Source organism: Trichomonas vaginalis, chromosome I (assembly GCF_026262505.1).
Source record: "Trichomonas vaginalis G3 chromosome I, whole genome shotgun sequence".
Lineage (NCBI taxonomy): Eukaryota > Parabasalia > Trichomonadida > Trichomonadidae > Trichomonas > Trichomonas vaginalis.
Genome location: NC_067203.1, coordinates 10,441,134 through 10,468,828, shown reverse-complemented (window position 1 = coordinate 10,468,828; position 27,695 = coordinate 10,441,134). Strand labels below are relative to the sequence as shown.

At 35.9% G+C, this 27,695-nt stretch overlaps 16 protein-coding genes and 6 pseudogenes across 22 annotated transcripts, besides 1 other annotated feature; 10 read left to right on the top strand and 12 right to left on the bottom strand.

The window, feature by feature from the left end:
- Positions 1-24,259: part of a mobile genetic element that runs on past the window's edge.
- Positions 1,397-3,724, top strand: TVAGG3_0963700 (annotated as a pseudogene). Its single transcript has one exon. A coding segment is annotated over exon 1 (2,328 nt).
- TVAGG3_0963690 (uncharacterized protein) lies at positions 8,468-8,899 on the top strand (the record flags this gene model as incomplete). Its single annotated transcript, XM_051253508.1, has 1 exon — positions 8,468-8,899. The coding sequence occupies one exon, from the start codon at positions 8,468-8,470 to the stop codon at positions 8,897-8,899; it is 432 nt and encodes a 143-aa protein (XP_051079082.1).
- Positions 8,935-9,353, top strand: TVAGG3_0963680 (protein of unknown function, DUF4108 family; the record flags this gene model as incomplete). The annotated part of the gene is made up of 1 exon (XM_051253507.1): positions 8,935-9,353. A coding segment is annotated over one exon (419 nt), but the record flags the coding sequence as incomplete, so codon positions are not given.
- TVAGG3_0963670 lies at positions 9,370-9,821 on the bottom strand (annotated as a pseudogene). The gene has a single exon. A coding segment is annotated over exon 1 (452 nt).
- On the top strand, positions 9,858-10,733 carry TVAGG3_0963660 (protein of unknown function, DUF4106 family; the record flags this gene model as incomplete). Its single annotated transcript, XM_051253506.1, has 1 exon — positions 9,858-10,733. The coding sequence occupies one exon, from the start codon at positions 9,858-9,860 to the stop codon at positions 10,731-10,733; it is 876 nt and encodes a 291-aa protein (XP_051079080.1).
- Positions 10,980-11,893, bottom strand: TVAGG3_0963650 (annotated as a pseudogene). Its single transcript has one exon. A coding segment is annotated over exon 1 (914 nt).
- TVAGG3_0963640 (uncharacterized protein) lies at positions 12,424-12,624 on the top strand (the record flags this gene model as incomplete). Its single annotated transcript, XM_051253505.1, has 1 exon — positions 12,424-12,624. The coding sequence occupies one exon, from the start codon at positions 12,424-12,426 to the stop codon at positions 12,622-12,624; it is 201 nt and encodes a 66-aa protein (XP_051079079.1).
- TVAGG3_0963630 (uncharacterized protein) lies at positions 12,653-13,240 on the bottom strand (the record flags this gene model as incomplete). The annotated part of the gene is made up of 1 exon (XM_051253504.1): positions 12,653-13,240. The coding sequence occupies one exon, from the start codon at positions 13,238-13,240 to the stop codon at positions 12,653-12,655; it is 588 nt and encodes a 195-aa protein (XP_051079078.1).
- On the top strand, positions 13,466-13,840 carry TVAGG3_0963620 (uncharacterized protein; the record flags this gene model as incomplete). Its single annotated transcript, XM_051253503.1, has 1 exon — positions 13,466-13,840. The coding sequence occupies one exon, from the start codon at positions 13,466-13,468 to the stop codon at positions 13,838-13,840; it is 375 nt and encodes a 124-aa protein (XP_051079077.1).
- TVAGG3_0963610 (uncharacterized protein) lies at positions 13,868-14,164 on the top strand (the record flags this gene model as incomplete). Its single annotated transcript, XM_051253502.1, has 1 exon — positions 13,868-14,164. One exon carries the CDS (start codon positions 13,868-13,870, stop codon positions 14,162-14,164), a length of 297 nt encoding a protein of 98 aa, XP_051079076.1.
- On the top strand, positions 14,188-14,772 carry TVAGG3_0963600 (uncharacterized protein; the record flags this gene model as incomplete). The annotated part of the gene is made up of 1 exon (XM_051253501.1): positions 14,188-14,772. One exon carries the CDS (start codon positions 14,188-14,190, stop codon positions 14,770-14,772), a length of 585 nt encoding a protein of 194 aa, XP_051079075.1.
- On the top strand, positions 14,805-15,505 carry TVAGG3_0963590 (annotated as a pseudogene). Its single transcript has one exon. A coding segment is annotated over exon 1 (701 nt).
- Positions 16,205-17,262, bottom strand: TVAGG3_0963580 (annotated as a pseudogene). The gene has a single exon. A coding segment is annotated over exon 1 (1,058 nt).
- Positions 18,143-18,726, bottom strand: TVAGG3_0963570 (annotated as a pseudogene). Its single transcript has one exon. A coding segment is annotated over exon 1 (584 nt).
- On the bottom strand, positions 18,745-18,900 carry TVAGG3_0963560 (uncharacterized protein; the record flags this gene model as incomplete). Its single annotated transcript, XM_051253500.1, has 1 exon — positions 18,745-18,900. One exon carries the CDS (start codon positions 18,898-18,900, stop codon positions 18,745-18,747), a length of 156 nt encoding a protein of 51 aa, XP_051079074.1.
- TVAGG3_0963550 (phage tail repeat-like family) lies at positions 20,730-21,332 on the bottom strand (the record flags this gene model as incomplete). The annotated part of the gene is made up of 1 exon (XM_001307017.2): positions 20,730-21,332. A coding segment is annotated over one exon (603 nt), but the record flags the coding sequence as incomplete, so codon positions are not given.
- TVAGG3_0963540 (uncharacterized protein) lies at positions 22,030-22,353 on the top strand (the record flags this gene model as incomplete). The annotated part of the gene is made up of 1 exon (XM_001307016.2): positions 22,030-22,353. One exon carries the CDS (start codon positions 22,030-22,032, stop codon positions 22,351-22,353), a length of 324 nt encoding a protein of 107 aa, XP_001307017.2.
- Positions 22,358-22,600, bottom strand: TVAGG3_0963530 (serine threonine-protein phosphatase family; the record flags this gene model as incomplete). Its single annotated transcript, XM_001307015.1, has 1 exon — positions 22,358-22,600. One exon carries the CDS (start codon positions 22,598-22,600, stop codon positions 22,358-22,360), a length of 243 nt encoding a protein of 80 aa, XP_001307016.1.
- TVAGG3_0963520 (uncharacterized protein) lies at positions 22,619-22,981 on the bottom strand (the record flags this gene model as incomplete). Its single annotated transcript, XM_001307014.1, has 1 exon — positions 22,619-22,981. One exon carries the CDS (start codon positions 22,979-22,981, stop codon positions 22,619-22,621), a length of 363 nt encoding a protein of 120 aa, XP_001307015.1.
- On the bottom strand, positions 23,121-23,939 carry TVAGG3_0963510 (phage tail repeat-like family; the record flags this gene model as incomplete). Its single annotated transcript, XM_051253499.1, has 1 exon — positions 23,121-23,939. One exon carries the CDS (start codon positions 23,937-23,939, stop codon positions 23,121-23,123), a length of 819 nt encoding a protein of 272 aa, XP_051079073.1.
- Positions 24,260-24,854: 595 nt separating the features above from the next.
- On the bottom strand, positions 24,855-25,743 carry TVAGG3_0963490 (uncharacterized protein; the record flags this gene model as incomplete). The annotated part of the gene is made up of 1 exon (XM_001307013.1): positions 25,021-25,743. The coding sequence occupies one exon, from the start codon at positions 25,741-25,743 to the stop codon at positions 25,021-25,023; it is 723 nt and encodes a 240-aa protein (XP_001307014.1).
- Positions 25,744-25,950: 207 nt separating this feature from the next.
- TVAGG3_0963480 (O-acyltransferase protein) lies at positions 25,951-27,568 on the bottom strand (the record flags this gene model as incomplete). Its single annotated transcript, XM_001307012.1, has 1 exon — positions 26,114-27,397. The coding sequence occupies one exon, from the start codon at positions 27,395-27,397 to the stop codon at positions 26,114-26,116; it is 1,284 nt and encodes a 427-aa protein (XP_001307013.1).
- Between the last annotated feature and the right edge of the window lie 127 nt (positions 27,569-27,695).

The following is a 27,695-nucleotide window of genomic DNA, read 5'->3' as shown; positions in this document are numbered from 1 at the left end:
GGTGTTTCTTTTTGTAGTTTGGTAAAGTCTGCAAGAACTTTGTTGAGTTGTTCACAATATTCTTTGTTAAAAGTTGCAGGAACTCTTTCTTCTGGCTTTGAATTGAAGTATTCTTCAGACAATCTGAGTAGTATTTTGCGTAGTTCAGCGTTGCTGTGGTTCTTTGTAATACGGAGCTCGTTTGGTATTGTTTTTGGTAGTGAAAGTGGCTTTGGATTGAGCGAATTGTCTGTTCTGCTTGGAGAATGTGTAGATGCTGCAGTTTGATATTGAGGCTCTAAACCTGTGGGTGCTGAAAGTTTGCAAGCAATTTCTTCAGGTGAATTTGGAGCGAACACGCTAGCGAATGCCATTAGTAAAAATAAACTGTTTTTTTCGGACTACTCATAGAAAAGTTTAAAATAAACCGTTTTCGTCAACGGTAACCCCCTCTATTTTTTTATTTTATTTAATAGTTACCGTTGGCAAACCGTTCCATCTCAAATATTGAATGAACTATAAACGTTTTTTGTTTTCTATACATACTTTTTTGTCCAACGGTAAAACTTTTTACACAACGGTTTTTGAGAGTCGTCGCCGTTGACTTTTTTGTAGAGCACTCAAAATAGTAACTTTGTCCGGACAAGTAAGGGTCTATCGTCGCTACAGGAAAAGTTACAGGCGTTCCAAGGAAGTATACTTTGAGAAGCCTTTTTCCCTTATAGAATGAGATAGGACGGTTATTTTACAAAACTGACAACACTTTGACCGAGTAGTTTTTTGTGCTGAACAAAAAGTGTCATATAAACATCTGTCAAAAACCGCTTTTTAACTTCACTTAAAATGCCACGTAAGCTACGTAAGAATATACGTAAGAGGAAGAGAGCATTGAAACATCCAATAGTAAACTGACACCACAACAACAGTTGCAACAACAAATGCTGAATGACCCCACTATGTTGCAACAAATGTCAAGCAATCCTATGCTTTTAAACCGAGTCATTGGTGCACAGAGTGGAGGTTTAAGAGCGGCACTTTTAGCGAAAATGGCAGGCTATGGTGGAGCTGCAGACGGAACAGCCTATAACCCTCAAAGTCAAATGAATTTGAGTTCACTCAAAAATCAAATAACAGATGTCAAAAAGTCAAACATAGACATACAGAAGCAAATAAGTGAAAACGAAAAGAAACTAGAATATGACAGACACACAAAGAAACTCAATGAGTTAAACGTAGAGAAAAAGAAGAAAGAAGAACAACTGAAAGAACTAAGTACAGAGGAATATGCGAAAAAAGTGTCAGAAAAAGCAGCAGAAGTAGCAAAAATGGAACAAGATGTCATAAATTTGAAAAACCATACTACTCAATATAAAATACTGAAAGATGAAGAATAAAACAAAAAGCCCTGAAGACATATATGGATAGCGATGAGTATAAAAAAGAAGTTGAAGCAAATGTAAAGGCAGAAAAACTTTTACAGTTGCAAAACCAAACCGTACAGTATGAAAACTTAGCACAAGAAAGTAAAAATAACGACGCAGATGCAAAAGGCAATGAAAAGCGCAGAATATATAAAAGCTAACAATGACTGGTTAGATGCCCAAGCCAACGCTAAAGCAGCCCAGCTTATAGGGTCAATAAGGACAAAAATACAAGCGGATGAAGATAGTTCAAATGAAGCTTTAACAAATGCTGACTTTAAGAACGCTTTCGAAGCTCTTCATAGTAAGGTGAAACAAGTGAACGACTTCTCATCTGGAAAGAAACTGAAGTCTGAAGGTTTCGACAAAGAGTTAAGAGAAGTAGCACAAAATATGACGAAAATAACAGATGCAGCAACGAGACAGGCAGTTCAAAGTGCCTATGACGCCGTTAGAGCAACTGTTGTGAAAAGTCAAGAAAAAGAGTTACAACAGACCAAAACAGACCTAGTAAATGCTTTCTTAAGAACGAAAAGTCAGGTAGGACACTATGCTGCAGATGGAACATATGTGCCAGCTGGTGGAACTTATATACCACCAAACCCTCCAAGAGAAGCACCTGCACCAGGACTACCTAAAACATTTACATCGTCACATGGACACAGACACAGGCATGCACCAAAACCAACAGTTCAAAATCCAGCACAACAACCAACACAACAACCAACACAACAACCAACAGTTCAAAACCCTGCACAACAACCACCTCCACAAACAGAGCAAGGACATAAAAGAAGTAGAGAACAAGGAAACCAAGAATTCTTAAAAATGCTTAAAGAAGAGTGTGGTTTCCCAGATACTGTTGACTTTAGTGACAGATATAAAGAAGCTATTGGAAAGTTCAAGGATGGAAATACTGACCCGAACCTATTTAGCTTTATGGCTCAGCACCAAAACGGATATAATCTCAAACCTGGAAAATACAAGCTCGCTAAGGGATATGATTTAATAGCATATCATCCAAATGACATGGATGAATTTACTCCGAGATATTTGATGTCAGAGCTAAATGACAATTCAACTTTCGTCATGAAACGCGTAAAAAATAGAGACGGAACGAAAGAACAAAAGCTTATGAATGCGGATGACGTAGATAGGGAAATTGTTGAAAACGGTCTCGGAATATATGAAATGCCAGCAGATGAGGTACAAGAAACTCCACAGGAAGAATAGTTCAGATACAACCAGACATGGAAGAAATAGTTCAGCAACAACAGCTAGAAGAGCCTGAAGGAAACGAACAAGTCACTCCTTTGGAAACTAACTTCACAGAACTAGATGAAGATTTGGAACAGCCGAAAAATCTTGACCCTCAACAAGAGTATGCGGAGAATATGGAATCTTTCCAAGAGTCTAAAAAATTCGGCTGACATAGTAGAAGAATATCGAAAAATGTTTGCCGACATACAAAAGACTCCAACACCAGATGAAAATATTCAGCATAGAATGGAAGAACTGAAAAAAAATGTACACAAATACAACAACCCTTTTTACTTACGAGCATTTAACGTTCAATCTTCGGATGAACTCGGTGAAAATAAAAGGTTAAATTTCAAGAAAACATATAGAAATGAAACATTGTTTAAAGTTCATTCAGAACCTAACCAAGATGGAAACAAACCTACTTTTGTTTCTGCAGACGATGGAACTACAATGAGATGGGGTCATAAAGCTAACCCGGATAGGTGGTTCATAAACTTACAACCACAATTCCAAGAAGTTGTAGACGCAATGGAAGTCAATGGTGAACGAGATATAGCTGGTATTTTAAGCGCGGCTTTAATGCCATTGAAAGATATGAAACATGCAGATATTTTGGACCAGTATGAAATGAACATGGCTGATGGAAATATAACACCTGACGTTCTAGAACATTTATCTCAAAGAACTACACAGAACCATAGAGATGGTATATTTGGTGAAGAGTTTAGAAAGAAAGTTAGGGAGAGAAGGAAGAGAACCTATTGTACATGACCTTGCAAATGAAAGTTTACAAAATGTCATAAAAACTTACTTTGCAGACAATGAACCGAGAAGGGATGAATATTTAAGAAAACTCAAATGGACAGTACCAAATGAAATGTTAGTATTGAAAAACATGTTCCTTGACAAAATAAAACCAACTACAGAAATAAACGACGCAAGACTGAAAGATTGGGTAAAAGCTTTCCCATTCACAAAAGATATGTTGGTAACATGGAAAGAAAACCAGAATGGCTACAAAAACATATATTTGGAAACGAGCTTATTCCATATGGACAGGCACTGTTTGAAGAGCTTGAACCGGAAACTCAGGAAAGAGTCATGCAAACAATACGCGAAGACTCAAATACAAACTATGACAAACTCTTTCTAGGATATAGGTTACCTGAGATGGGCGACCAGAGCCAAAAGGCAAAAAGGACATGGGAAATTTGCAACATACTAGATGAACATAATGCAAAGATGCAACAACTTCAAGCAGAGGGCAATGAAGGAAAAAGAAGAGTTAAAAACTCAGTCAGGAAGAAAGTAAAGCTTGGTCCACGTGGGTTCTATTATGACATATAAATCCAACTATTCTATATTTTTACTCATATGAAATGTACGCCGCTCAGAATATAACGCCAACAGTTTTGGATGCTATGAATGGAAAATGTTTCCGAATGGTATAACGAATGCGACAATGCATTAGAAGGTCAGAAATAGTTCCTGGAAACTTACGAATATACAACTGCTGTTTCTTATGAAACGTAGGTGAGTTTGGAGAAGGTTCTTCAACAACAGTAGATATTGCTTGCGACAGGTTTCATATAATTTCTATTGACAACTCTTTCTTATACGTGGAACAAGACATTGAAATAAAACCTTCTGCCAAGTTGTCTGACAAGAAAGGTTGCAATGGAATTTTCTATGTCGGATACCAATATGCTCCAGAAGTTTTCATGGGATATAAGATATATTCTAACTCTGACTTAGTTCAAACAGTAACATGGGCAAACTATGAATGGTTCGCTTTGAGAACTCAGTACAACCACAAGCTAGAGAACAAACAGACCAGTATGCAACTATTGAGAAAAAAGAAGACTTGACCCTAACGTTCCAGGAGTTTATGTTAACCTTTCTGGACAAACTGCAGCAGCAGTAACCAAGTAAAACTGAAAACTTAGAGTTCCTTTGTCATCTTTCCTCATCTTCAGTTTTAAGATACTTGCCAAACTGGGCAGGAAAAAATTTCTATCGAACTTACTCCAAGCAAAAATAACTTAGTCATTGCCACCAACACAAGACCCATTCACTTCTTACAGAAGTAGTGGGAACAAAAAAATTCATTCGCCGACTTTTGCAAAACAAAGTTGACTTAGACTTTGGTTTCTCAAACCTCAACACTGAAGTAAACTATTATTTCAATGCTGCTGGAGATGCTTGGGACCCAGTTAAGTTCACATGCGAACAGTTTGAATGCAAGAGAATAGAAAGCAGACTTGCAGTCTATATGTTGGACCCAGATATTTCAAATGCTTTAGCTGCCAAATATATTGCAGTTCCACTTATGTTCCCTATACACCAAATATCTGTCAAAGACTTTGCAGGTGAAGTTGGAAACCAAAATCCAGGAACCGCAGGTGCAAGAACAGATATTGCTTTAACAACTGCAATGAAACACGCAGATACTATGTTTGTACTGTTCAGACGAACTATAAATGACTATTCTTGTTTCTACAACCCTGGTATTAAATATCATATAAACATAGATGGCAAATATTATCCAAGAGAAGAATATTCTACAGTTGAGGATATGAGGTCATACAACTTGACATTAGATGCTATGAACTTTAACAACAACTTCACAACAACCATTAAACCCTGAAATGCAAAGTTCTATTATGCCATATGTGAAAGTATGGACCCATACAGGAAGTCAAAAAACTCAATATACAAATGGAGACCGTTCAAACTTTTGGCTTGGCATTCCATTTGCTGACTCAGAAGACTTTATGGGTGGTATTTCAACTGTTGGTACAGTTCAAATACAATATACTGGTGACAGAGACGGTCCAGATGATTGAAAGCAAAGAAGTTTACAAAACCAATAGCACTTTTCACGGAAGATGCTCTTTTTGAAGATTCGTTCGATGAAACCTGCTGGGGCTCCTCAGATTGGCATAACGACAGCTTCCATCGAGCAGATTTTGGCAGCAGGTCAGTAAGTTGTTCTTGAACTGACTTCTCTCCGTCAAATATTGACAGTACGCCAGTTTTGACATAAAATTGTATTATAAACTTTCCTTTAGAAATATCTGTAAGTTTTGTTGTTATATTTTTGTCTGCTTCAAGAACTTTCACCATTTCAGTTATTACCAACTTTCTTTGCTTTATGAAAATATTTTGGTTCAGCAAATATTGCTATTCTATAACATTTACCATTGTTTGTATAAAGAACTATTCTGTCAATGTATTTGTATTGTTTGTGTTGTAAACTTTGTTTTGCTTCAATTCGAAGAGATACTCAAATACGTCCATCTTTTTATTCTAAGTAAAATGTCATTTCCGAAAAATAGAAGCGTAAGTGTTTCAAAAGGTTTAATGGCGGTGGCAGATGTGAAGTTAAATTCACCAACTCAAACAAACAGTCAAAGTGTTGTTGTCAATGTCAAAGAAAGAGATGTTGAAGTGGGGAAAACCATACGAAGACGAAGATGTATAACAATTGTTCCTGTAAAAGAACAACCAACATATCCTGAAGTTAGCAGAGACTTAAGTTCTGTTGCAGATATTCGAAACGACTACCAACAACTTAAAGACAAACTTAAAAACTCAGGAGAAGATTTGTCAAGCTTTAGGTATAATGTTAAACTTGGTCGAACACAACCCTGTAAAAGTGAACTCATATGTCATTGCACCTCATGAAGTTTTGAAAGAACTATTGAAACTTTTGACAGAGGCAGACGATATAAACATCAAAGAAATAGAACCGACGTTAGTTGCTGTGGTGTTTCATATAATGTCATTGACAAGATATACGTTATGAAAGGAGGTGAAACGTTGAACTTAAAATATAGTTTCCCAGACGTTCATAAAAATATTTGACGACCACAACATTCATTAAAATTTAGTTGCTAAGTAAAAATGTCAAAACTTCTTGAAAGATGTTTGAAGAAAAACAATATAGACTTTATTTCATGTAAAGGACTTTACACACTTTTGAACGATATGAAAGACCCTGTTTTGTTTGTTCGTGTAGACAAAGGAAAGTTCTATGTCTTTACAAAATATTTGAACTTCTTAGACAGAGAACTTCAAGAAACGCCATGTGAAAGTTTAGATGAAGTTCTTCTCCACTTTCAGAAAAACTTTTTAAATATATGTAAATGGCAGAAGATATAATGGTTTATACTATTACGACTAAAAAACCCTGAGTCATATAATTCTATAACAACAAACTTACAAAGTCCTCAAGGACGATATTGTAAACTAACCTTAAACACAATGACGACTAAAGCTGTTTTGCTCTTTTGACACCAGAAGATTTTATTGTTGTGAATGGTAAAAAATACTCCTTTGAAGATACTTACTCAGATATACCACCAACAGGTTTTGTTGACTTATTTAATACTTTAAGGACGAGTGTAACATGTGCTGCAACTAGAGCAGGTTTCATTATGTTTGGATGTCCGACTGAGTTTACTATAAACAATATGAGCTATAATACAAAACTTATATCTGGTTTTACTACCAACAGTTTCCTATAACAGGAAAAGGTGTCATACAAGGAATGTCTATTCCATTGACTTTAAGTACACCTATTTTATATATTGTTTCAAACTTAGGTTCAAAGTGTTATTCGAATGTCGACAGAAACTACTATGACCAAAAGATACTCATGCGTATAAACAACACATTCTCTGCTGGTTTGCCTATTGTTCATTCGAATGCAGAGTTTTCAGCTTTAGTAAACTCAAACACTTTAGCAAACATAAACTTAACCTTAGTTGACGCAAACTTTGTTCCTGTAAAACTTTTATGTCCTATGTATTTGTCAATGACGGCAGAAAGTTTCGAATTGGAAGATGCAACTGGTGAAAGTATTGTACTACAAGAACAACTTCAACAACAAATAGCTCAAGAACAACAAATGCAACAAATGGAACAAATGCAACAAATGCAACAAATGCAACAACAAAGTCAAGAATAAAAAAAAATATTTTTTTTATTTTTATAAAAATGTACAGAATAGATGTTTCAGATTTTTATGACTTCCAAGCGTTCAGAAATATGTGTCCATTTAGAGACTATAACAAAGCAGTCGAGAATTTGAAACGTTTAGTCATTTATGTCGACTCTGCCCCAGAATGTTATGTCATGAAAGAATGGGATGTTGTCTTTAACAAACCAAGAGCAACGATAGTGTCTGAACAAGAATGTAGACAGAAACTTAAGAAAATAAAAGTCGTACAGGTTGGCATGAAGATGTTAGATGCTTGGGATATCTTATTGTCGAAGTTAGAAGATTTTTCAGTTCGAGGTATAAAGTTCTATACACCATCTCCAAACTTCTATTCTATCTTCACTGGATATAAATACGAACAAGTAGAATGGAAAGAAAATATTATAGAAGCTTGGTTAGACCATGTCAAAGAAATTATATGCAATGGAAACGAAAGAGTCTATGAGTATATCTTATGTTGGTTTGCAAACATCTTACAACATCCAAGTGCTAAAATGAAACTGCTCTCATTATAATTGGAAAACAAGGAACTGGTAAGAACACTTTCTTTACAGATATCTTATGCAAACTGTTAGAAGGTTATTCGAATCCGAATATGACAAACTTAGAAAACATCTGTGGCAAGTTTAACTCCTCAATAGAGAATATGAAACTTATAGTATGTAACGAACTTCAAAGTATAGATACAACAAAGGTTTTAAACTCAGATGCTTTGAAGAGTCTTATAACAGACAAAGTTGGAGTTGTTGAAAGAAAATATAAAGACCAAAGAGTTTGTGAAAATGTTGCAAACTTCATTATGGTTTCAAACAACGCCGTTCCGATGAAGTTAGAAAGTTCTGACAGAAGATATGTAGTTGTCAGAACGTCAGATTCTCATATGCAAGATACAGAATATTTTGACGACTTAGCAGAAACTTTGACATCTGACTTTTACAACCACTTGTTCTCATATTTCATGACATTAGATATTTCAAAGTTCAATCCAAGACAAATTCCATATACCGAAGAAAGACAAACGTTGTTAGAAGCAAACAAGAGTGTATATGAACTGTTTATAGATGAAAACGACTTTGAGTGTTTAGATGAAAGGTCATTGTACGATGAATATAAACAGTATTGTCAAGAGTATGGTTATATGGCAGCGTCTAAACGAACATTCTTGGCAAATGTCAAAAATCTTTTAGACATACAGAACGGCGTATATACAAAGAAAAATTTTTCTGAGTAAATTTAAAAAAAATATTTTTTTATCCGATAGAAAAGATGATGAAATTCATCTCAGTCAACAAGTACATGACAGAAGTCAAAGAAGAACTAGACCCATTCACATATTTGAATGTTTACTTCTACCATTTTGAAAAGTCTACATTTGACAAAGTTTGGAACATCGAACCTGTTAAGTTTGCTATTGTGACTAAAAATGGTGCGAAATTTGAAGACTTAGACATAGAAGGTTTGTTAGCAGTCAAAGAAAATTTTGACAGAAGGTTTTCAAACCTTAAAGAAGGCAAAGCATACAAACTTGTTATACCTTATGAACCAAAGAAAGCAGACGACTATGAATATTATGAGTCTAAGATAGTTGAAGTTCAAGGTAAATTAGGTAAAAAGATTTTAGAGTCTAAGCCAGTGTTTGCCCTAAAGAGGAAGAGAACATTGACATTGACCCAGAAATGTTCTAAAAATAAAATTTTATTTTTACATGTCAAATTTCTTTTTCTCTGGCTCTGGCTCTGGCTCTTTCTTCTCTTCTACTTTCTTTTCTTTCTTTTCTCTTCTTCTTCTTCTTTCTGGTGGAGTTATGTCAAACTTCTCAGAACCATATTTTTGTAAAAGGTCTTTGTCCTTTAATAGCTCATCTATTCTGTTTCCTATTTCATCTTCAAGAACAGCGCATGTGTCTTCTTTGCATTCTAAGAACTTTTGTTGGACTTCATCTTTCCAATCGGCGTCATCTCTGTCAACAAGTCTGTCATTGACAAATTTTAAGTTGCTCTGCTTAATGTTTTATGGTTCTTGTCATATTCCCAGAAACAGAACTTTAGAACAAATTCACCTTTCTTGTTTACACTATGTAAGATTTTATGGTCGACAGATGTTTTGCTGTCAAAAAGCTTGTCTCGAATATAGATAGCGAAATCGCTAGACATTTTCAAAAAGATAAAAATTTTAATTTTTCTAAAAATATGTTAGAAAAAAAGTTTGCTGACATTGACAAGAAATTTGAGAATGTTTTAAATAAGAACAAGAGGAAGTTAGAAAATGCTCAGATAAAACCCATACATGACAAGTTCCTATTTGCTCAGAATGGTATAACAGGTCTAATCGCACCACCTGGGTCGGGTAAGACTTTCACTTATCTTAAAATGGCTGCACAACAACAAGAACTAGATGAGAAGAACCCATTCTATGAGTTAGTAGTCATTTGTAGTACTTCTGGTCAATTTGACCAAACCGTCAATTCGTTCAAAGATATTATAAAGAAGTCTAAGTTAGTATGTATAAAGGATACTGAGTTGTTAGATTGGATAAAGAAGTACCAAAGAAGAGTTTTGAAGTATAATGCTATAAATGAGTATATAAATTCTAAGTTTAAAGACCCAAATGAGGAAATGCAGAGAATATTAGAGAAGAAACACTTCAGAAACAAACAGAAAGAGATAGAATACATTTTGAAGAAATTGCAATCTTACGATTGGAAGACTTACCCTCACAGATGTCTTCTTATCTTAGATGATTTCGCCTCTCATCCTTTGTTAAAGAACAGAGAACAAGACATGTGTCGAATTCTTAAGAAGCTCAGACACTTCAACATCTCTGTTGTCATTTGTGTACAGACAGCCAAGAGTTTAAGTAAGGATGTAAAGAGAATACTTACTGACATTGTACTTTTCCCCGGATTGTCCGAAGACGATTTCATGGAACTTATGAAAGAGTCCATGGCAGGTAAGTTTGACAGACATGAACTATGGGAGAAGTACAAAGTCATACAAGACCCTCATACTTCTTTCAGAATTCACATCTACGCGAACAAAGTTCAAATTGTAAAAAGTCAAGCTTGAAAAATAAAGAGTTTTGGCGACCAGGGTTTTTTCACTACTCGCTGTGCTTCACTGTTTTCATACGGAATTCAATAAAAATAATGTTTATGTTAGAATGTTAGATCTAACATGTTTTCTAACATGTTTTCTAACATGGTCTAAAACATACAAAACTCATGAAATTTCATACGGAATTCAGCAAAAATAATGTTTATGTTAGAATGTTAGATCTAACATGTTTTCTAACATGTTTTCTAACATAACTATTTACAAGCGTTTTACATGGTATATGTTGCGATGGTTCATGACTCTAAACAATTTCGTGGCTTCAATTTCTTCTTTTAGTACATCGAATGTTTTAACGATACCGAAAGTTTCTTTATACTTCTTCTTGACGTCAGATAGAAGGAAATCGTCAGCTGTTGGATAGTTTTTGTTTAGAAATGTCAACATGTCCATTTTATCTTCTGCTGGTTTCTCTGCTTCTTTCTTTAAATCTGCATAGTCGTTTCGCATACGTTCTATCTCTTTGACGGAGTAGTTATATTTCCTCATTGCTGCTTTACATTTAGAACATTGTGGGTTCATTTTTGCGTTATATTCTGAAACCTTACCTGCTAAAACAACTAAGGCGTCAATGGTTTTCTTCATCTCGAACATAGCGGGTCTTATTTGTTCGTTCCATACCTTTACCCTACTATCTTTATCTCTTATTTCCCAAACACATTTTGCAACTAACGAAACAAAGTTGTCGTAGGTCTTAAATTCTTCGGATTTGTAAAGGTCAGAGATGTTCTTATATACCATGTCGCAGTCTTTGTCCATAACCTTATGGTTGCAATGAAAACCAAGGAATTCATAATTTACCTTTCGTATGAACTTCTTTATTTCTACTGAGTCAGTCAGTCGACTTCTATTTCATCGAATTCTGGAATAGTGAGTTTTTGTTGTTGGATTTCAGGAAGTTTAGGTAAATGGTCAATAATGTCCTGCATTTCATAAAGATACTGTTCATTTGTTTCATCTTTCGCACTACAGTCTAAATTACTTGTTAAAAGTTCTTGCTTTATCTTCTGGATTTTTGTTTCGAAAGTATATGAAGAAGGAATGAAGCTTTTCATCTCTACTAACATTGAAGTTGGGTTCATGACTAACGAGTTTGGTGCTGTTGTTGCTAACATGTTCTTACAATAAAAATAAAAAATATTTTTTTAAAAAAACCAACTTTATTTTTTATGTTTTTTATGTTTTTTGTGAAAGTGTCAAAACTCATGAAAATTCAAGAGTTTTAGACCATGTTAGAAAACGTGTTAGAAAACATGTTAGATTTAACATTCTAACATAAACATTATTTTTGGTGTAAAATTCATGAAAATTCAAGAGTTTTAGACCATGTTAGAAAACGTGTTAGAAAACATGTTAGATTTAACATTCTAACATAAACATTATTTTTGGTGTAAAAGTGTCATTTTTTCATGTCCGAAGACTCGAAGGTGCAACACTTCCAAAATACCGACGAACTCAGAAGAGCAGCATGGCAGTATCTTCTTGACAACTTCTTTGAGTTCTCCAGGTACACCTTGGAAAATGCTGAAGAACTCCGACACAGAGAATTTGGAGAAATTGCACTCCAATACTACCTTGACAAACAAAGGGTAAACAAAGGGTAAAATAAGACTAAAAACTTAACGTTTAAAAAGTGACATTTTTAATGAGCTCCGAGTCACCGAGAAAACTTGGTCAGATGTTAGCAGCTTACTTCCCTGAGGAGGATGGAAGCGTTACATACGTAAGGTTCAAAAACAACGAACCTGGAATTGCGTACCAAATTCGCAATTACATGACCATGGAAGAGTACGAAAGGTTTCTACAAGAGAAACCAGCTCTAAACAACTCAGAAAAGAAAGAGTAAAAAGTTTAACTCGTAATTGTTTATTTTTTTACTTGTATGGGCAAGCTGCAAGAATGAAGTCGACTATCTCAGTCTTTGTCTTGACCAGTTGGACTGCTCTTGCGAGTACGTCTGTTTTGCGGTCTCCAGCTGGTGTCTGACCTTCGTAATTGCGCATGTTCTTGAGAGCTCCAACTGTAAATGGTTGTAGGATGAAGAGTCTCTCAGACTGCTTGAGGTAGTCTTCACGGTCACGAACCGAATCTGTGGTACGAGTCGAATCGGTCGATTTGAGGGAAGAGACTGAAAGCCTGTCATCTTCCATTGGAGCTGTAGCATACTCTTTGCGTAAGCGGTTCAGACCTTCTTCGAAGTCTTGGTCTCTCTTGGATTGAGATTGGAATTGCTGGGGTGGAGCTTGCTGGAACATCCAAGGGTTGGGGAAGTAAGGCATAGGCTGAGGAGGAGGGTAGTTCGGGAAGCCTTGTAGTGGAAATTGGTAGTAACCTTGAGGTGGAAATTGGTAGTAAATCGGAGGTACTTGCTGGAACTGAGGTTGCTGAGGAGACTGTTGTGGTTCTGCAGCTTTCGGTTCTTCTGGCTTTGGAAGGCGTTCAGGAAGAGGAACGTCAGTCATCCGTTTGTGTCCTGTCGGAAGGAAGAACTTTTCCTGTCGGAAGGAAGAACTTTTTCTGTCGGAAGGAAAATATTTTCCTGAAGTTCGACCAAAAAGTTCTCAATTTTCGAAAATTTGAATGGTTTACGGACGGACAACTGGAAGAGTTCTTCCTGTCGTCGGGAAAAATTTTTCCCTTTGTCCGGAAAATTTTTTCCAGTTGTCGGGAAAATATTTTCCTGTCGGATGGAAGGACTCGGAATACCAGAAGGATTTGACGAGGCAATTTACCTTATAGAGATAAATGAAGTTGTTAAGCAGTACTTGCGCAGGGTAATGAAGCCCAAGGTCAAGTTCACCACTATTTCTGGAAGGTCTACACTTCAGCTCGAGACTTCGACTGGAATTCCAATTCAAATACCAGACGGGACAGCCTACGATGGCATAAAGGACGCCAAAAGAGAAGCTCTTGTTAAGTTCCTAAACAAACGTCCTTGGATAAAAATACCAAACAAGGAGAACCCCCTACCCCATATGAAATTGGCAATTCAGTCTCTCTTACACTTCTCGGGTCAGCCGTTCTACATAACCTGTGAAGGCGACATCCAACCAGTTCAGTAAACCTTAACGTTTAACTTCACTTTTTTTATGTTTTTACTCACACTCGTACTCAACAGGTTTGTGTACAACTATTTCAACTGTGAACCTTGTATTGACCGGTCTTCCTGTAAATGCAAGTTTGGTCAATACACAGTTTATGGTGGCAAGAAAGACAGTGGGGACTGTTATTCTGACATCTGTTGTTGCGCTCGAGAGAGAATTGAAATTCCAGACCCGACACCAACAAAAACTCCAACACCAACACTCAAGTTGCCAAAGACTCATGTGAAGAAGAAGCCTTCTGGTAAGTTTCTTATAGCCATATACATGGCACGTTTAGAGTAAAAACATTTTTTTTCATTTTTTGAATGAAGCAAGTTAAATTCGTCCCACACCAATCTCAATGGACCGATGAAGAGTTTCAAGCTATGGTTGAAGGTGTTGAGAACGACATAGACGGCGAACTTGAAGGAGCTCAAACCACAATTGCAACCAAAATTGCACAAGTCAAGGAACAGATAGCTCCACTTAAAGCTACCAAAGCTACTCTTGACCTCATGGATAGTTACCGTTTAGAAGTAAAGAGTGGAATAAGACAATTAAAATTAAAACTTCTAAACTACGAAGCTATACTCCAAAAGTTAGCAGAAATGAGAAGACTTTACCAGAGCTACTTACATGTAAGGGACTTACCTTCAAGCAGTCCGACCAAAGATGAATTTTCTGACATTGTCCCAATTTTGTCCGAAAGTCAGCTCAGATGTTTCGAACTGCTCCCAACATATCCAGAATATGAACGTTTGCCTGAACTCTTCCGCAATCTCAAAAAACGTTTTTTGGTTCTCATGTTCGAAACTTTTATCGGAAGAGACAACAAACGTTCAGAAGAAGAACAAGATATTATTTTAAACTTGTTGTATGACTTAACCGTCATAACAAGCTTTTTGAAGTAAAACCGTCATTCTCAAACCACTTCATTTTTTCGATGTCCGAACAAGCACCGAAGCCGAACACAATGGCAGATGTCCTTTCAATGTTGCCAGACAAGCGCCCAGTTCAAATTCAAATTTTGAATTTGAAAGCTCATCTGACAAACACCGTTAAGACTCTCCAAAGTAGTCTTATGGAAGAGATGAAGGGACTTAAAGGTGAGTTTCATGAACCAAGCTTCCAATGAGAAAGTCCTGAACGATTTGACGGAAACCTTGCGCATTTACGCGAGAGAGAACCGAGACCTTGCCAGACTCATCTACCGTTTCTTCGAAGAGATAGACGCCATCTGGAAGGTACTCGGAAAGGACAGAACCTCCAACACCGTACTTCGTGAACACAGAATTGCCGAAGGAATTGTCGAGGAAGAAGAGAAACACGAAGAAGAGGAAGAGGAAGAAGAGGAAGAAGAGAAACACGAAGAAGAGGAAGTTTGGGCAACCCTTGTTGCCGATGACGCTTACGAAATTTCCCAACCCTACCCATACAAAATCCGCAACAAGGAGACAGGCAAGTTCTTACCCCAGTCCTCAACAACTTGGGACACTTGAACTTAACCTTCGGAATCGCGGTTCAATCTCCATGGGCAAGCTTGTCGCAATTCAATGGGTTCCAAATCCAGACAAGAAGACGAGGGTCAGACACATTGACGGTGACAAGCTCAACAACCGTAAGGAGAACCTCGAGTGGTTCTAAGAGTAAAAAAATTTTATTTTAGGGGGAAACCCCAAGTAAATTTAGGTGTTTATTTGGATAAGTAGCTTAAATTAAATAATTTGGACAAGTAGTTCCTGACCTCTGAATTGGACTCTTTCGTCATCCCAGTTGCGTAGGAGGTCGTCCCAGAGGAGTTGGTAGAATTGCCATTCCAAGGACGATTTGTCCTCCCAGGCATTGAGGATGTACTGCTCGTAGAGTCTCATGACCTCTGCCTTGCACCAGACACCCTCTCCCTTGAACGTAAGGCTTCTTCGAAGTGCTCGAATGCGATTGGCTGCGGACCATCTGAAATGACACTTTTTGTCCGTTTGGTCAATGTTCGTGTCTCGTGTCATAGTCGACGAAAATACAAACAAACAGGTTATATATGAGTTTGAGACCAAGAATGGTGTAACTCGACCTGTCCGATTCAAATTCGAATAAAAATTTTTTACTTCATGCAATGTTTTATTTCTGTGCCGTCTTCAAGTATGCCCAGTACTTACGCTTGGAGAGGACATGAACTTCGGTGAAAATTTTGTCCAATTTGAATTGACCCATCTTTTCACCGACCATGCCCATTTCAATGAGTTTGTTATAGCCTTCTTCGTTCGTCATGAGTGCGTCAATGTTCTCATAGTAAACCTTCACTTTGGATTTGACTTCGGAGAAGAATTTGTTGTAGTTGTCAAGGACTGCCTTTGCGAACTGAGGGTAAACCAATGTTCGACAATAGGTTTTAATGTGGTTACTAAGCCACTTTGACCTTGATGAATTCGTACTTCAAAACAAAAGAGAAAACCTTTCAACAAAGTTGTCGACCTTCTCATAATGTTTACTCTTCATCTCTTGAGGTTTCTTAATGGAATATCCCCATGTCGAATTCATAAGCAATTTGAGTGTCATTGCAAGTTTGGGGTTTGAAGCTTTCCTAATATCATACAGTTGTTGTATGACTTTTCCAACTGTATAGTTCCTTCCTGGGAACTCACCGTCTTCGTTTGGAATTCCAGTCGGGATATATTGGACGAACCTCATGTACGCAGCGTTAAGGTCGACATAGTATATCTTTTCATCTGAGTCGAACTTGTCGCAACCAATGGGTCCAGTTCGTGGAAATTCAAGTGAGTCTCTTATCTTCTGAGAAACTTCTCCTGTTATCTCATAAACATCGTCGAAGCAACCTGTTTCATATAAAACCTTCTGACCTAACTCAGATGCTCTCCAATACAATTTGACGTCAATTGGATGTCTCAATGGAAGTTTGTTTATAGCATCTTGAAGTTCTTGCAACCTCATTGGAAGTTCTTCTGGTTCAGGTTGGTATCCGAACAATCCAACTCCTTTTGGAACAGTGTACTTCTTTTGTGCTATAACTTTGTCTGGAACAACTTTTGGTCTTACCAACAATGAAAAGTTTGTTTCATCTTTTGGTACACAAAAGTTTCTGTCAGCTTGTCATCTGGAATTGGTTCCAACAAACCTTTCTCGAAAAGAATGTTAACAGCTCTGACAATGTTGCATTTGCCTTTTCCGAACAATGGGTTTGTAAGACTTTCGTTCAACATGAAGTGGTTGTGGACAATTACAATCTTCAACCATGGTAAGTCTTTGTCAACAACATAGTCGTCATGTGAAGAACCTTTAGCTGTAGGTATGTTAACTCGGATATTCACATTTGCCAACGGTGCAATCTTTGACAATTGACCTCTGAGAATGTACCTTGTCTTCACACATGACTCAAGATACTTCATCTTCTCATCTGTAACAAGACCAGAGTTCCTGAGACATGTAAGAATACAAGGTTCATTGACAATTTTTTCAATTGAATTGTAAATTCCATACCTTGTCAAGTCAATGTCAGACTTATTTATGAAGGGGAAGTATCCAGCATGTTGTCTGACTGCTTGAGGGTTAGTTGGTACCATTCGAACTTGACACTTGCAATTCCTTCAATTGCATTCAAAATGTCTGAGTCGGAGTCAACCATTTGTTCTCTCTTTGTAGTCTTGAAAGCGTCAAGAAGCATTGCAGCTGTTGTGACATTGCCATGTGCATAGTATATATGACCGTCCAAATCTGTTATGGTTAGTCTGAGATTGTATCCTTTCTTATTTCCGTCTTGTATAGCAGCAAGTACACCCATGAAGCCTTCTTTGTTCTTTCCTTCGTCAAAGTTTACTGTAAAGGTTCGACCAGATGTAATTTACTTCTAACTTCACACGATACTTCTCATATGCATATCTTGTTCTTTCCATGGGAGCATGTTTGTCTTCACCTTCCTTTTTTCCTTCTCAAAGGATGCAATTGTTCGTCATGTTTTCCAGTAGAATCTGGCAAAGCCGTCGTGTCCTTCAACTTGAGGCTCAGAAACATCGAAAGGCATGTCCATAAGACGTTCTTTCTTCTAACCTCTCGAGTCTGTTTGGATAATTGGCGCGCGCGGTTTCTAAGTCCATCTCGTAGCGAAGACCAGACAGTTTGTCATAGACTTTTTTGGCTTTCCTTCCTATATTTAAACTTCTTCGAAACTTTCCAACCATATCTTTCTAACTCTGCTTTTATTCTAGCAGACCTTCTGTCCATTCTATATGGGGGCATTTTTATAAAAATAAAAAAATATTTTTTTTTTCTTTACTTTACATAACCACCGGCTGCCATAAGTCTTTGACGCCAACCATACCAGCTAATGAAGGTTGACTTGGTTTAGTTTGGAAACTAAACTTTGGTTTTGGTTTATCTTCAGTTTTTGGTTTTTCTTCTTCTATCGGTTTTTCGTCACTTTTCGGTTCCTCTGACTTTACCTCACCTGCAGGAACAGTTGTGTCGTCAACATCTTCATAAATATCATATGCCATTTGTTTTTGTTTTCCTTTCAACTTTTTGTGTTTGTTGTAAAGTTTAGAATATTTTGACTCTAAGTCAATGAGATGTTCTATAATGAACTGTTGGTCAGTGAAGAATACCTTCCCATCTGTTGTCTCGAAAGCTCCTTCAGACTTCAATATTTTATTTGTGAGAGTCTGTTTCTTTTTTGAGATACTAGCCGTTCCATTTCTATGAAAAGTGACTTTATAGTTAGGGTTTGTATTTCCAGACCTGGCACTTTCTATTATTGAATTTTTCTCTTCATCTGTAAGTTCTTTGACAGGTTTTGACAATGGTTCTGAACTTTTTTGTTTGTGTGTCAAATCTACCGTTTCAACTTCTTCGGTCATTTCATCTCAGTAAAAATTTTAGTTTGGTTTGTTTTCAACTGGTTGTTTAGGTTTTTTAAGTCGGTCTAAAACTTCCTGAGGTATAGGAAGAACTTGACAAACACGTGGTTGTGTAACTGCTGGAAGTCGACAAATCCATCTTGAACCCATTTGTCTCAAAGCTGTATTGTTCATTTCATCTCAAGTAAAAAAATTTACATTCCCCACGTTTGAGGCGGTTGCGGTTGGTTGTTGTTTACCCACTGTTGTGCATGGTTATATCCTCTTTAAAGAATCTTTCACCTTGGTCCATTAGTGCCTGCTTGGTTATAGTAGTCATTTGCTTTGTTTATTTCCTGTTTATTGTTTCCTATTTCCATCCTTGAACTTTTCCTCTTGTTTCAGGATTTGGAATAAGATTTTGCTGCATCTCGTGCTACCCCAACCTTTCTGTACAGTTTGTATAATAGGCTGAGCTTTCTCTTTCAGTATACCTAATGTCAAAATCTTCCTTGCCAACTCCAAATACACCTCTGGCTATTGTTCCCACTGCGGGCAAAAAATCTGGATGCAACTCCTGCTAATGCGCCAAATAAACCATTTCTTATGGGTTAAAAAATGACGAATCCAAACAAGGACCCCTATGTTTCTAAAGCGACAAAGAAAGCACTCATGGTAAAAATCTTTAGTTCAACACCAAATGCTTGGTTTATGGATATCTTGGAAAACATTCCGAGGTATAGAGAAGATGGACCACCATACTGGCTAATATTTGTCGGTCAAAACACAAGATACTGTGAAGCCATACCATTACAGTCCAAAAATATTTTAGATGTGAAAACTGCTTTGACAATATTCGTTGACAAATACCATCCAACAAAACTGACATCTGACTGTGAAAGTTCTTTCAAATCAGACGATATTAAAAACTATCTGCGTTCAAAAAATGTAAACCAATATTTCATTGTCGACCAAAACCATTCTGCTCTTGGTGTCATTGACAGTTGTATAAAAATCTTAAGAGACTTAAATCAACCACAAGGTGGTGAAGCAAATGAAATGTCATATGACGACAAGTATAGACACTTCTCCATGGCAAAGATGAGACAAGTTTTAAATATTTACAATAGCCGTAAACAAAAAGGTTTGGGAAACCATTCCCCGAAGAAATGAAAAACAACCCCGACTTAGAGAAAGACTATATATTTAATAGTTTAGTCAAAAGAGACAAACAAGAAAGAATGCCAGGCTTCAAACTTAAGAAAGGTGACAAAGTAAAAATAGAAATACCTAAACGCGACCCATATGAAAATACTATTGACTATGACAACAATGGGAACCCGACAGGTACTCGCATTCGTGTTCGTAAAAATAGAAGAAAGTATACAAGAGAATATTATGAAGTTTTAGGCAAACATGGCAAAATGTACAGACTGCAAGCAGAAGATAAAACTACTATTGTCAGACCTCGTTTCAAACTTGTCAAAGTTCAAGGTGGTATACTTTCAAAGACAGTTCCTAACAAATATAAGACAACTCCTGACGAATATGCTAAAGAAGTTGAAAATGACGACTAAGCATTTCTATACCATGCGTAAACTGTCATGTAAGGTGGCATGTAGTCTTTACTTTGTCCCGTTGTTTCCGAATATCCTGTAATGCGATGTGTATGGCTTCCTCCTCCCTGCGTGTCATCCCAGTAACAATTTATAGCAAACTTAAACGTCGTCTTTAACATCATATCCCTTTACCTTTTGTCATTCCTGTCCAATCCCAATATCTTGCTTATGCCAACCTGCTTCAGCTGTAGTTAAATTTATGTAGTGACTGTGTGCAGGTAAGTTTTCACCTGAAATCGTTTTACTTCCACCTGTTACCTTTGAAGAGTTTGCACAATACACAAAACCTTTCGACTATTTGAGTCCAAGTTCGTCCAAAACCAAGTACTACTTCTGGTCTGGTAGAGTTCATTGACGTATAAATAGAACCTTAGGATATACTGTTTGAAGTATTTCAGTCTTTAACGTTTGAAGCTCTGTTTTGTCTGCTTTCTTATATAACCTTTCTTCAAGTTCATTTACGTCAGAGATGCTATGTCTATGATATTTTTGTGGGTATGTTCCTTCTGTCCATGCGAAAATATACTCTTTTGTTGCATCTACATATCCTTTTATCCATGTCGAGTCTGCTTTTGTATTCCTTAACTCTGTAACACCTTTCTCAAGCTCTTTCAACTGTTGTCCATCTTCCATTAAACCTCTGGTATGACTTGAAACCGTTTGTGTCAACATATCTACAGTTTCTTTGTCGGCTTTAAGGTCTAAACATCCTGAAACCCACCCTGTATTGGCTTTACCTTCTAAAATCTTTGTTGTCCGTTCATTATACCATTCAACCCTTTCTTTAATTTTTTCATCCTTTTCATCCACATATTCCTTATCTGCCTTCTTCACTAACGCACTAGCCACACGTGCTAACTCATCGTCAACATACTCTTTGTCAGCTTTGTTGTCAATATCTGCCTTCAAAAGAAGTTCATCTATAGGCTTCTCGTTTAAAGTTCTTTTTGTTGGATTTATACAAACAGTATGGTTCTTACTGTCTTGAAACAGAAACTCATCTGTCATTGGGTTTATCGTCAGTTTTAAGTTTCCTTCTTTCAATGACTCAGATATCTTAGAATAGTTTGAAAAGTTTGTTGTGTTCTTATTTAGAGCTTGTATAATGAGTTGTCGGTTGTGTTGTATTTCTCTCATAGACGCTGTTTCATTTGACATTTTTATTCTAGATAAAATATGCTTCCAATAGAAAAAGAAAATTCAAGAGTTGCTACAACTAAACCATTAGATGAACTTTTTACTAATGTCGGTCAAAAGTTTGAGACAGAGACCGTAAAGCATGAAGGCTATCGTTTTGACTACCCATTGAGATGGCTAAGAGACCCATCTGTCACAAAAGCTATTGGCTTTCGTAGAATAAAATTTGTGTCTGTAGAAGATAAAAGTTTCCCATTTATTGTAAGGTTTCATATAGATTATATATCTGAAGGGAAACGAAAAATGTGGGAAGAAATTGAGCTAATACAAGTTGACCTTTCATCTTCTCTACAGACTGCGTTAAAAAATATAGAAGATAAAATAAATTCATGTTATGCAAAATATGCTGATGAATATGCAAATACCGAGAGCACACTTTATGTGAGAGAATTGTATATAAGACAAACAAAATTCACAAGTGTCATTTCAAATCTACGAAGACAATCCAAAGAAAGACGAACAAATATATACAGAATTCACTGCAATGTCATGGTATTATTTGCAAAGAATGTTAAATCAGAAAGTCGAACTTCCTTTAGCAAATATTTACAGTCGATATGCAAGAGATGAACCATATTTATTTAAAGATGTTTTCGACCCAGCTGCTATTATTGTTCATGCTTCATTTTCTGGCGCTCAAAACTCTTTCTTATGCTTGGCAAATGACTTTTACGAAAAACCTACAAAGTTATACGAACCACCAAGTGGAAGTATTTCAGACTTTCAAGTATGGTTTACTACAGATGGAAGAAAGAGAATAATTCCATTATACCATGCGTTTTACTTAGAACTTAGTTTCATATACAACTACTATCGAACGGTAAAAATATAACTTTTTAATACGGTTGAGGTGTTGGATTTGGTTGCCAACTAGACTGTGGTGCAGGTTCAGGCTGTTGTATAACAGGAGCTTGCTCTTCTGGTTCAGGGTCTTTAGGTATAATACCAACGAACTGACCTACTCTTTTGCCAATATTTTTGACTCCGTTCCAAATTCCTCTTCCTACGGTTTTTATTCCATTCCATATACCTCTTCCAACATTTCGAAAGAAGTTTCCTATCTTACTGAAGAAACCCATTTTACTATATGTAAAAATCTAATGTCCGCCTAGTCTCTTACGTTTCCTGTTGAGTTCCATAGCATTCTTTAACTGGAGCTCATACATTCTGTTTCTCCTCTGGTAGAAAACATATTCTGGGTCAACTCCTGTGTTCGCGTCATCTGCATAAAGTTGTTTATATCCCACTTCAGGGTTTGTATAAAACTCTTTCCATCTCATATTTGCATACCATGGTGGCAAACCTAACGCAGCGTCATTTGACATGGCAGTTTGCATTTGTACATCTGTTGGCACTTGACCATAGTTTGCCATTGCAGTTTGTATTCTAACTTCATTTGGAATATTCTCTGGGTTTGGTTGTCCAGGTTGCTGTGCATTCGCTAAGTTCTGTGCGTCCATTTAATATTAGATAAAAATATCTCTTACGAGTACATATACTGGACATTTGCAGGCATTGGTTCATCTTCATATTCTCTATATCTTTCTGCCACGTCAAATAAGTAAATGACACAATGGAAAAAACCTAAAACAAGTAGTCCTATTTCAAACCACATTTACTTACCAATAAAATTTCTTTGTTATGACACTTTCTCCAGTTTATAGGACCTCTCTCATATTCTATCTTATCGTATCTAAACTCATAGTCATGTATGTCCTCTAACCATCTCATGACACTTTCCAAACCACTTTTATCGGATGTAAAGTAAAAGCATGGATGGTTATGTAAAACGTCTAAAGTTTCTAAAGAGTCTCTCAAAGTCCAGTCTACTTGGTATTGAAAATCCCATGTGTTATAGAACGGCGGGTCCACTATAAAGAAAACATTTTCCTTGTCTTTATATTTTTCATACAACTCTGTCCAATGACATCTCACAAACTCTATACCCTCAATATATTTTTCTATGTTCTCTTTGAAAACATTTGTATAGTTAAGATATAAAACTTTTGACATAAGTGTTTCAATGTCATGAACTCTTATAGCACCACTATATAATAGTCTAGCAGATATACTATCCCAGTCAATATACTCTGCCTTTTTCAAAACCTCTCTGACAGTATTTTTCTTATCTAATGGTATACGTTCCATCTTACCTATAGGTATCTTTTCTTTTAACTCTTTCAATATTTTGTTTGTGTCTGGTATATGTTTGAGACGGTTCATATAGTTGTCGAAGTCATTGCATATAATCTTTGAGTCAGGAAATATTGTATGGCACAAATGAGATATATAGAAACTTCCACCGAACAAGTCTACAAATGTTAGACCATTCGGTAGTTTCTTAAGTTCTCTCAATAGAATATCTTTACATCTACTCTTATTTCCAAAGAAGGGTAACGGTGGTTTTGTAAAATTCATTTTATATATATAATAAAAATGTTTTTTCCTGAAAAGTGACAGAAAAGTGACAAAACATGTACGAAGAAGTCTTGAAAATTCAAGAGGGTAGAAAAGAGGTTAGAAAAGAGGTTATATCTAACCTTCTACCCTAAACATTATTTTTGTCTGATTTTACGAAGAAGTCTTGACAAAACATGAAAACATATATAATTTGTGAAAAGCTCCTGGAAGACCCGTATATAAGAACTTCATTTATACTAAACATCTTCGGGGCTAGAGGGCACGAAGTGCCTGGAAGCCCCACTTCCTTTTTTTTTTTTTTTTTTTTTTTTTTTTTTTTTTTTATTTCTGGATCTGTTCAAATCAATTTCATCCACATTTCTGTTATTTCAAGAGAATCGATCAAAGAGCTACCATTTGACAGGTAAAGTTTGCGAACTTATTTGATGTAGCGTTTATGTTCGCTGAATTGAGAAATACAGAAATAATTAGAAAAAATAAAAAAGAAAAACAACAATTTTTATAATGGGAAAATACACAATTTTGGATGTGTGTAGTGTTTGGTAATTTGGATATAGTTTCTTTGTTACTAGAAAAATTCCTTATTAATAACATAAAAAATTTCGGAAAAATAAGGGTATAGTATCAACTATCTGTTTTCTGCTGCTTTTCTTTCAAGGAATCTATCGTCTAAAATTGAAATTGCCAGTGGATATAAAACTATTAAGGCTGTAGTTCCAGCAGCCCATATTAAATCGGTACTAACATTGACTAGAGGCTTTGATAAATTGATTATTTTCTGATAAGTGGACTGAACATAATTGTTTTTCATAAATACAAAATGCAAAAGTGACAAAATTAATTTCAGCAAATTTTAATGTATGCCTAAAAACATGATATTTGTATATTGTGATGTAATTACACTTCAAAAATACAGTTAAATTTTGTAATCTTTAAATAAAATCAATCATTCAAAGTCAAATACAGGATAGAGATATTATAGTGAATATGTAATAAGAGTAAATGTTGTTAAAATGATGTGGTGGATAGATATTGCATGAAATTATTTATTAATAAACACAAAAACAAGGAATTAATGTTATAATTGAAAATCTTCGACGTCTGTTTCATCTTCTGAATCATCTGTAAGATAATTTGCAGTTCTCCATTGTATAACATAAGGAGAGCGATATATTGAGCGACGATATCCTTTGACAGGAGGATGAGGAAGATACCAAAGCTCGTTATACTCATTTTTGCTTGTCTCATCATCACTATCTGAAATATTAATGATTTGTTTACTATCATTGTGTCCAATCTTTTTTTGAAAGATTATTTCCATTGCTTTTTCGATTTTATCTTTAAGCTGATTAGATTCTGCATGAGAAAGCTTTTCTTCTTCAGGGTCATAAACTCTTGGCTCCCAAAAATCAGGAATTTTGTATGTATCAAAATTATCATTATAAGAATCAAGAATTTTAATTTCATCTTTTGAAATTATGAATCCTTCCATTGTTCCATAAAGGTCTGCGATGCATTCTGTAGTGCAATCTATGCCAACTGATTTGTTTCGGATTCTTCTTTCTAAAATTTCGAGATTTTGATGATAATGAACGTGAACTTGTATATCGTCTTCATCGTCCTTGATATTTCGTTGAATTTCAGAGATATCTTCGGAAAATGAAGGTGTTTGAATGATTTTGTCTTTTTCTCTTGGCAATTTATCTGATGACGCGTTTTGGCTTTGCGATGACTGAGATGATGGAGGTGGTAAAGCTGGTAAATTACGTAAATTAATTAATGGTGCAGTAAAATCTATCATTTGTCAAATATAAATTTTACTTCTCTTTCTGCTGATTTGATTCTGAGCATTAGAAGAGAATAGATTTATAAACAACTAATGCTACTCAAAGATGTGAGAATCATAAGCATATTTCTCATTGGAATGAAAGAAATTGGCAAGTTTCACTTCACAGTAGTCCGTGAGCATATAACATATTATATATAATAAAAAGGATGTCACTGAGGTGAACCATGTAGTGAAAAGATTTTACATTATTCATTGAATTGGTAATATTGTAAAAATTCATAGTGTATAAGGGGGTTGGAAAAGCCACTCAAGATCCTGAGATATGAGTATGTAAAAAAATTAAATAAATTACAAATTAGAAAAAAAATTAACAATTTTTTTATTAAAGATCACTATATATTTTCCTTGCCCGAACATTTTGATTGATGTAGTACCCAAAGAATGGAATTGTCGTAACTTGCGGAGCCACTTCATTTAATCTTCCTTTCACAGCCCAAGCTGAAACAATTGAAGCGTTTACTGTGAGATCCACAACGTATGGGTTATTCATGAATCTCTGATGTCTGAAATACCTTCCATCATTTTTGACATCAATGCATCTGATGTTCGACCATCTAGAGCATATGTATTTAGGTCCATCTGATAATACAAGTCCGTCACCATCCGAAAATTCTACTTTTGGATATTTACGGGGATTTTGAGGAAATTCAAGACTCCTTAATGTTTTGATTCCACTGTTATATATAACAGTTGTTGGTACCTCGTAGTCGTTAAGTTCCTTCCTTAAAATGCGAAGTGATCTGTTTAATCCTTGAATATCTGTTCCTCTGACAAGTCCGAACCTGGCAAGTAAATTTGGTACTTGGTAAGAAGTTGTATTTTGAAGTGGGAATCTTACAAGATTTTCTCCAGTGAAGACGTTGAAATTTGGTAATTGAGCGTATGTAGCAGCCCAAGAGGACAATGCACCGCCAAGATATTGGTTCTGTAAGAATGGGATTCTTTCTGTTTCAGAATATCTTAATTCGAGGAATGGGCGGATTGAACCAACAAGATCTGGAGCAACCATAACAGTATTTCGAACATTTGCCTTCTTCCAGCCCCATGTTACGTTCTTTAAAAGGAATCTCTGCATAACTAATGCTCCTAAGTCAAAAGCAACTAAAGTTACATTTCTTCTGTTTTGGACACGCGCTTTTTCGATCAAATTCTTGAGATCTGTGTAATAATCGCCAAGATACATCGGAGCACGACGAAAATCATATGGAGCGGCAAGTAAATCAACACCAGGTCTGTAGCCTTTTTTGATGTATGCTTTGACGAGGTTTGCAAAGTCTCCAGAAATGCCATATGTGATTCCTGGAATCTTGTATTTGTATAATATATCATCTAATGGACCGAAGGATTTTGGCTTGATAGAAATATTTGGATATTTGATGGGTTCTGAGTTATTCCAATATTCACGAAGAAGTCCGAATGTGCATTGATACATTGGTCTTATTAATCTAAGAGGATTTCCCCAAATCAGTTCGTCTTCTCCTGATTTCGGACAAAACCACTGTAAGTGAGCATCTGTATAGTTTGCATATAGATTTGAACCATACATTCCTGGAATTAGAATGACTGGTTTCTTTGATAAACTAATAGAGATGAAGAAAGAAAGCATTTTTTTCTGACAAAAACTCCTCTCTTCTTTTTTAGTAAGATTGGGTTACAGCATTGCTAATCAGACGAGATCCTAATTCTATTTGAGTGCAATATGACCATATCTGATATAAAATATGCTTTAAAACACTTTTATTGATACTCAATCTTAGGATTTTATACTCAAAATCATATTCGATACTTGTAATCGTTTAAAACATTGGTATTTTGAGAGGAAGAGATGCATTGGATATGATATCAAGGTTAAAAAAAAAAATCATTGAGAAATATATAATTAAATGATCAATTAGGGTATAAAA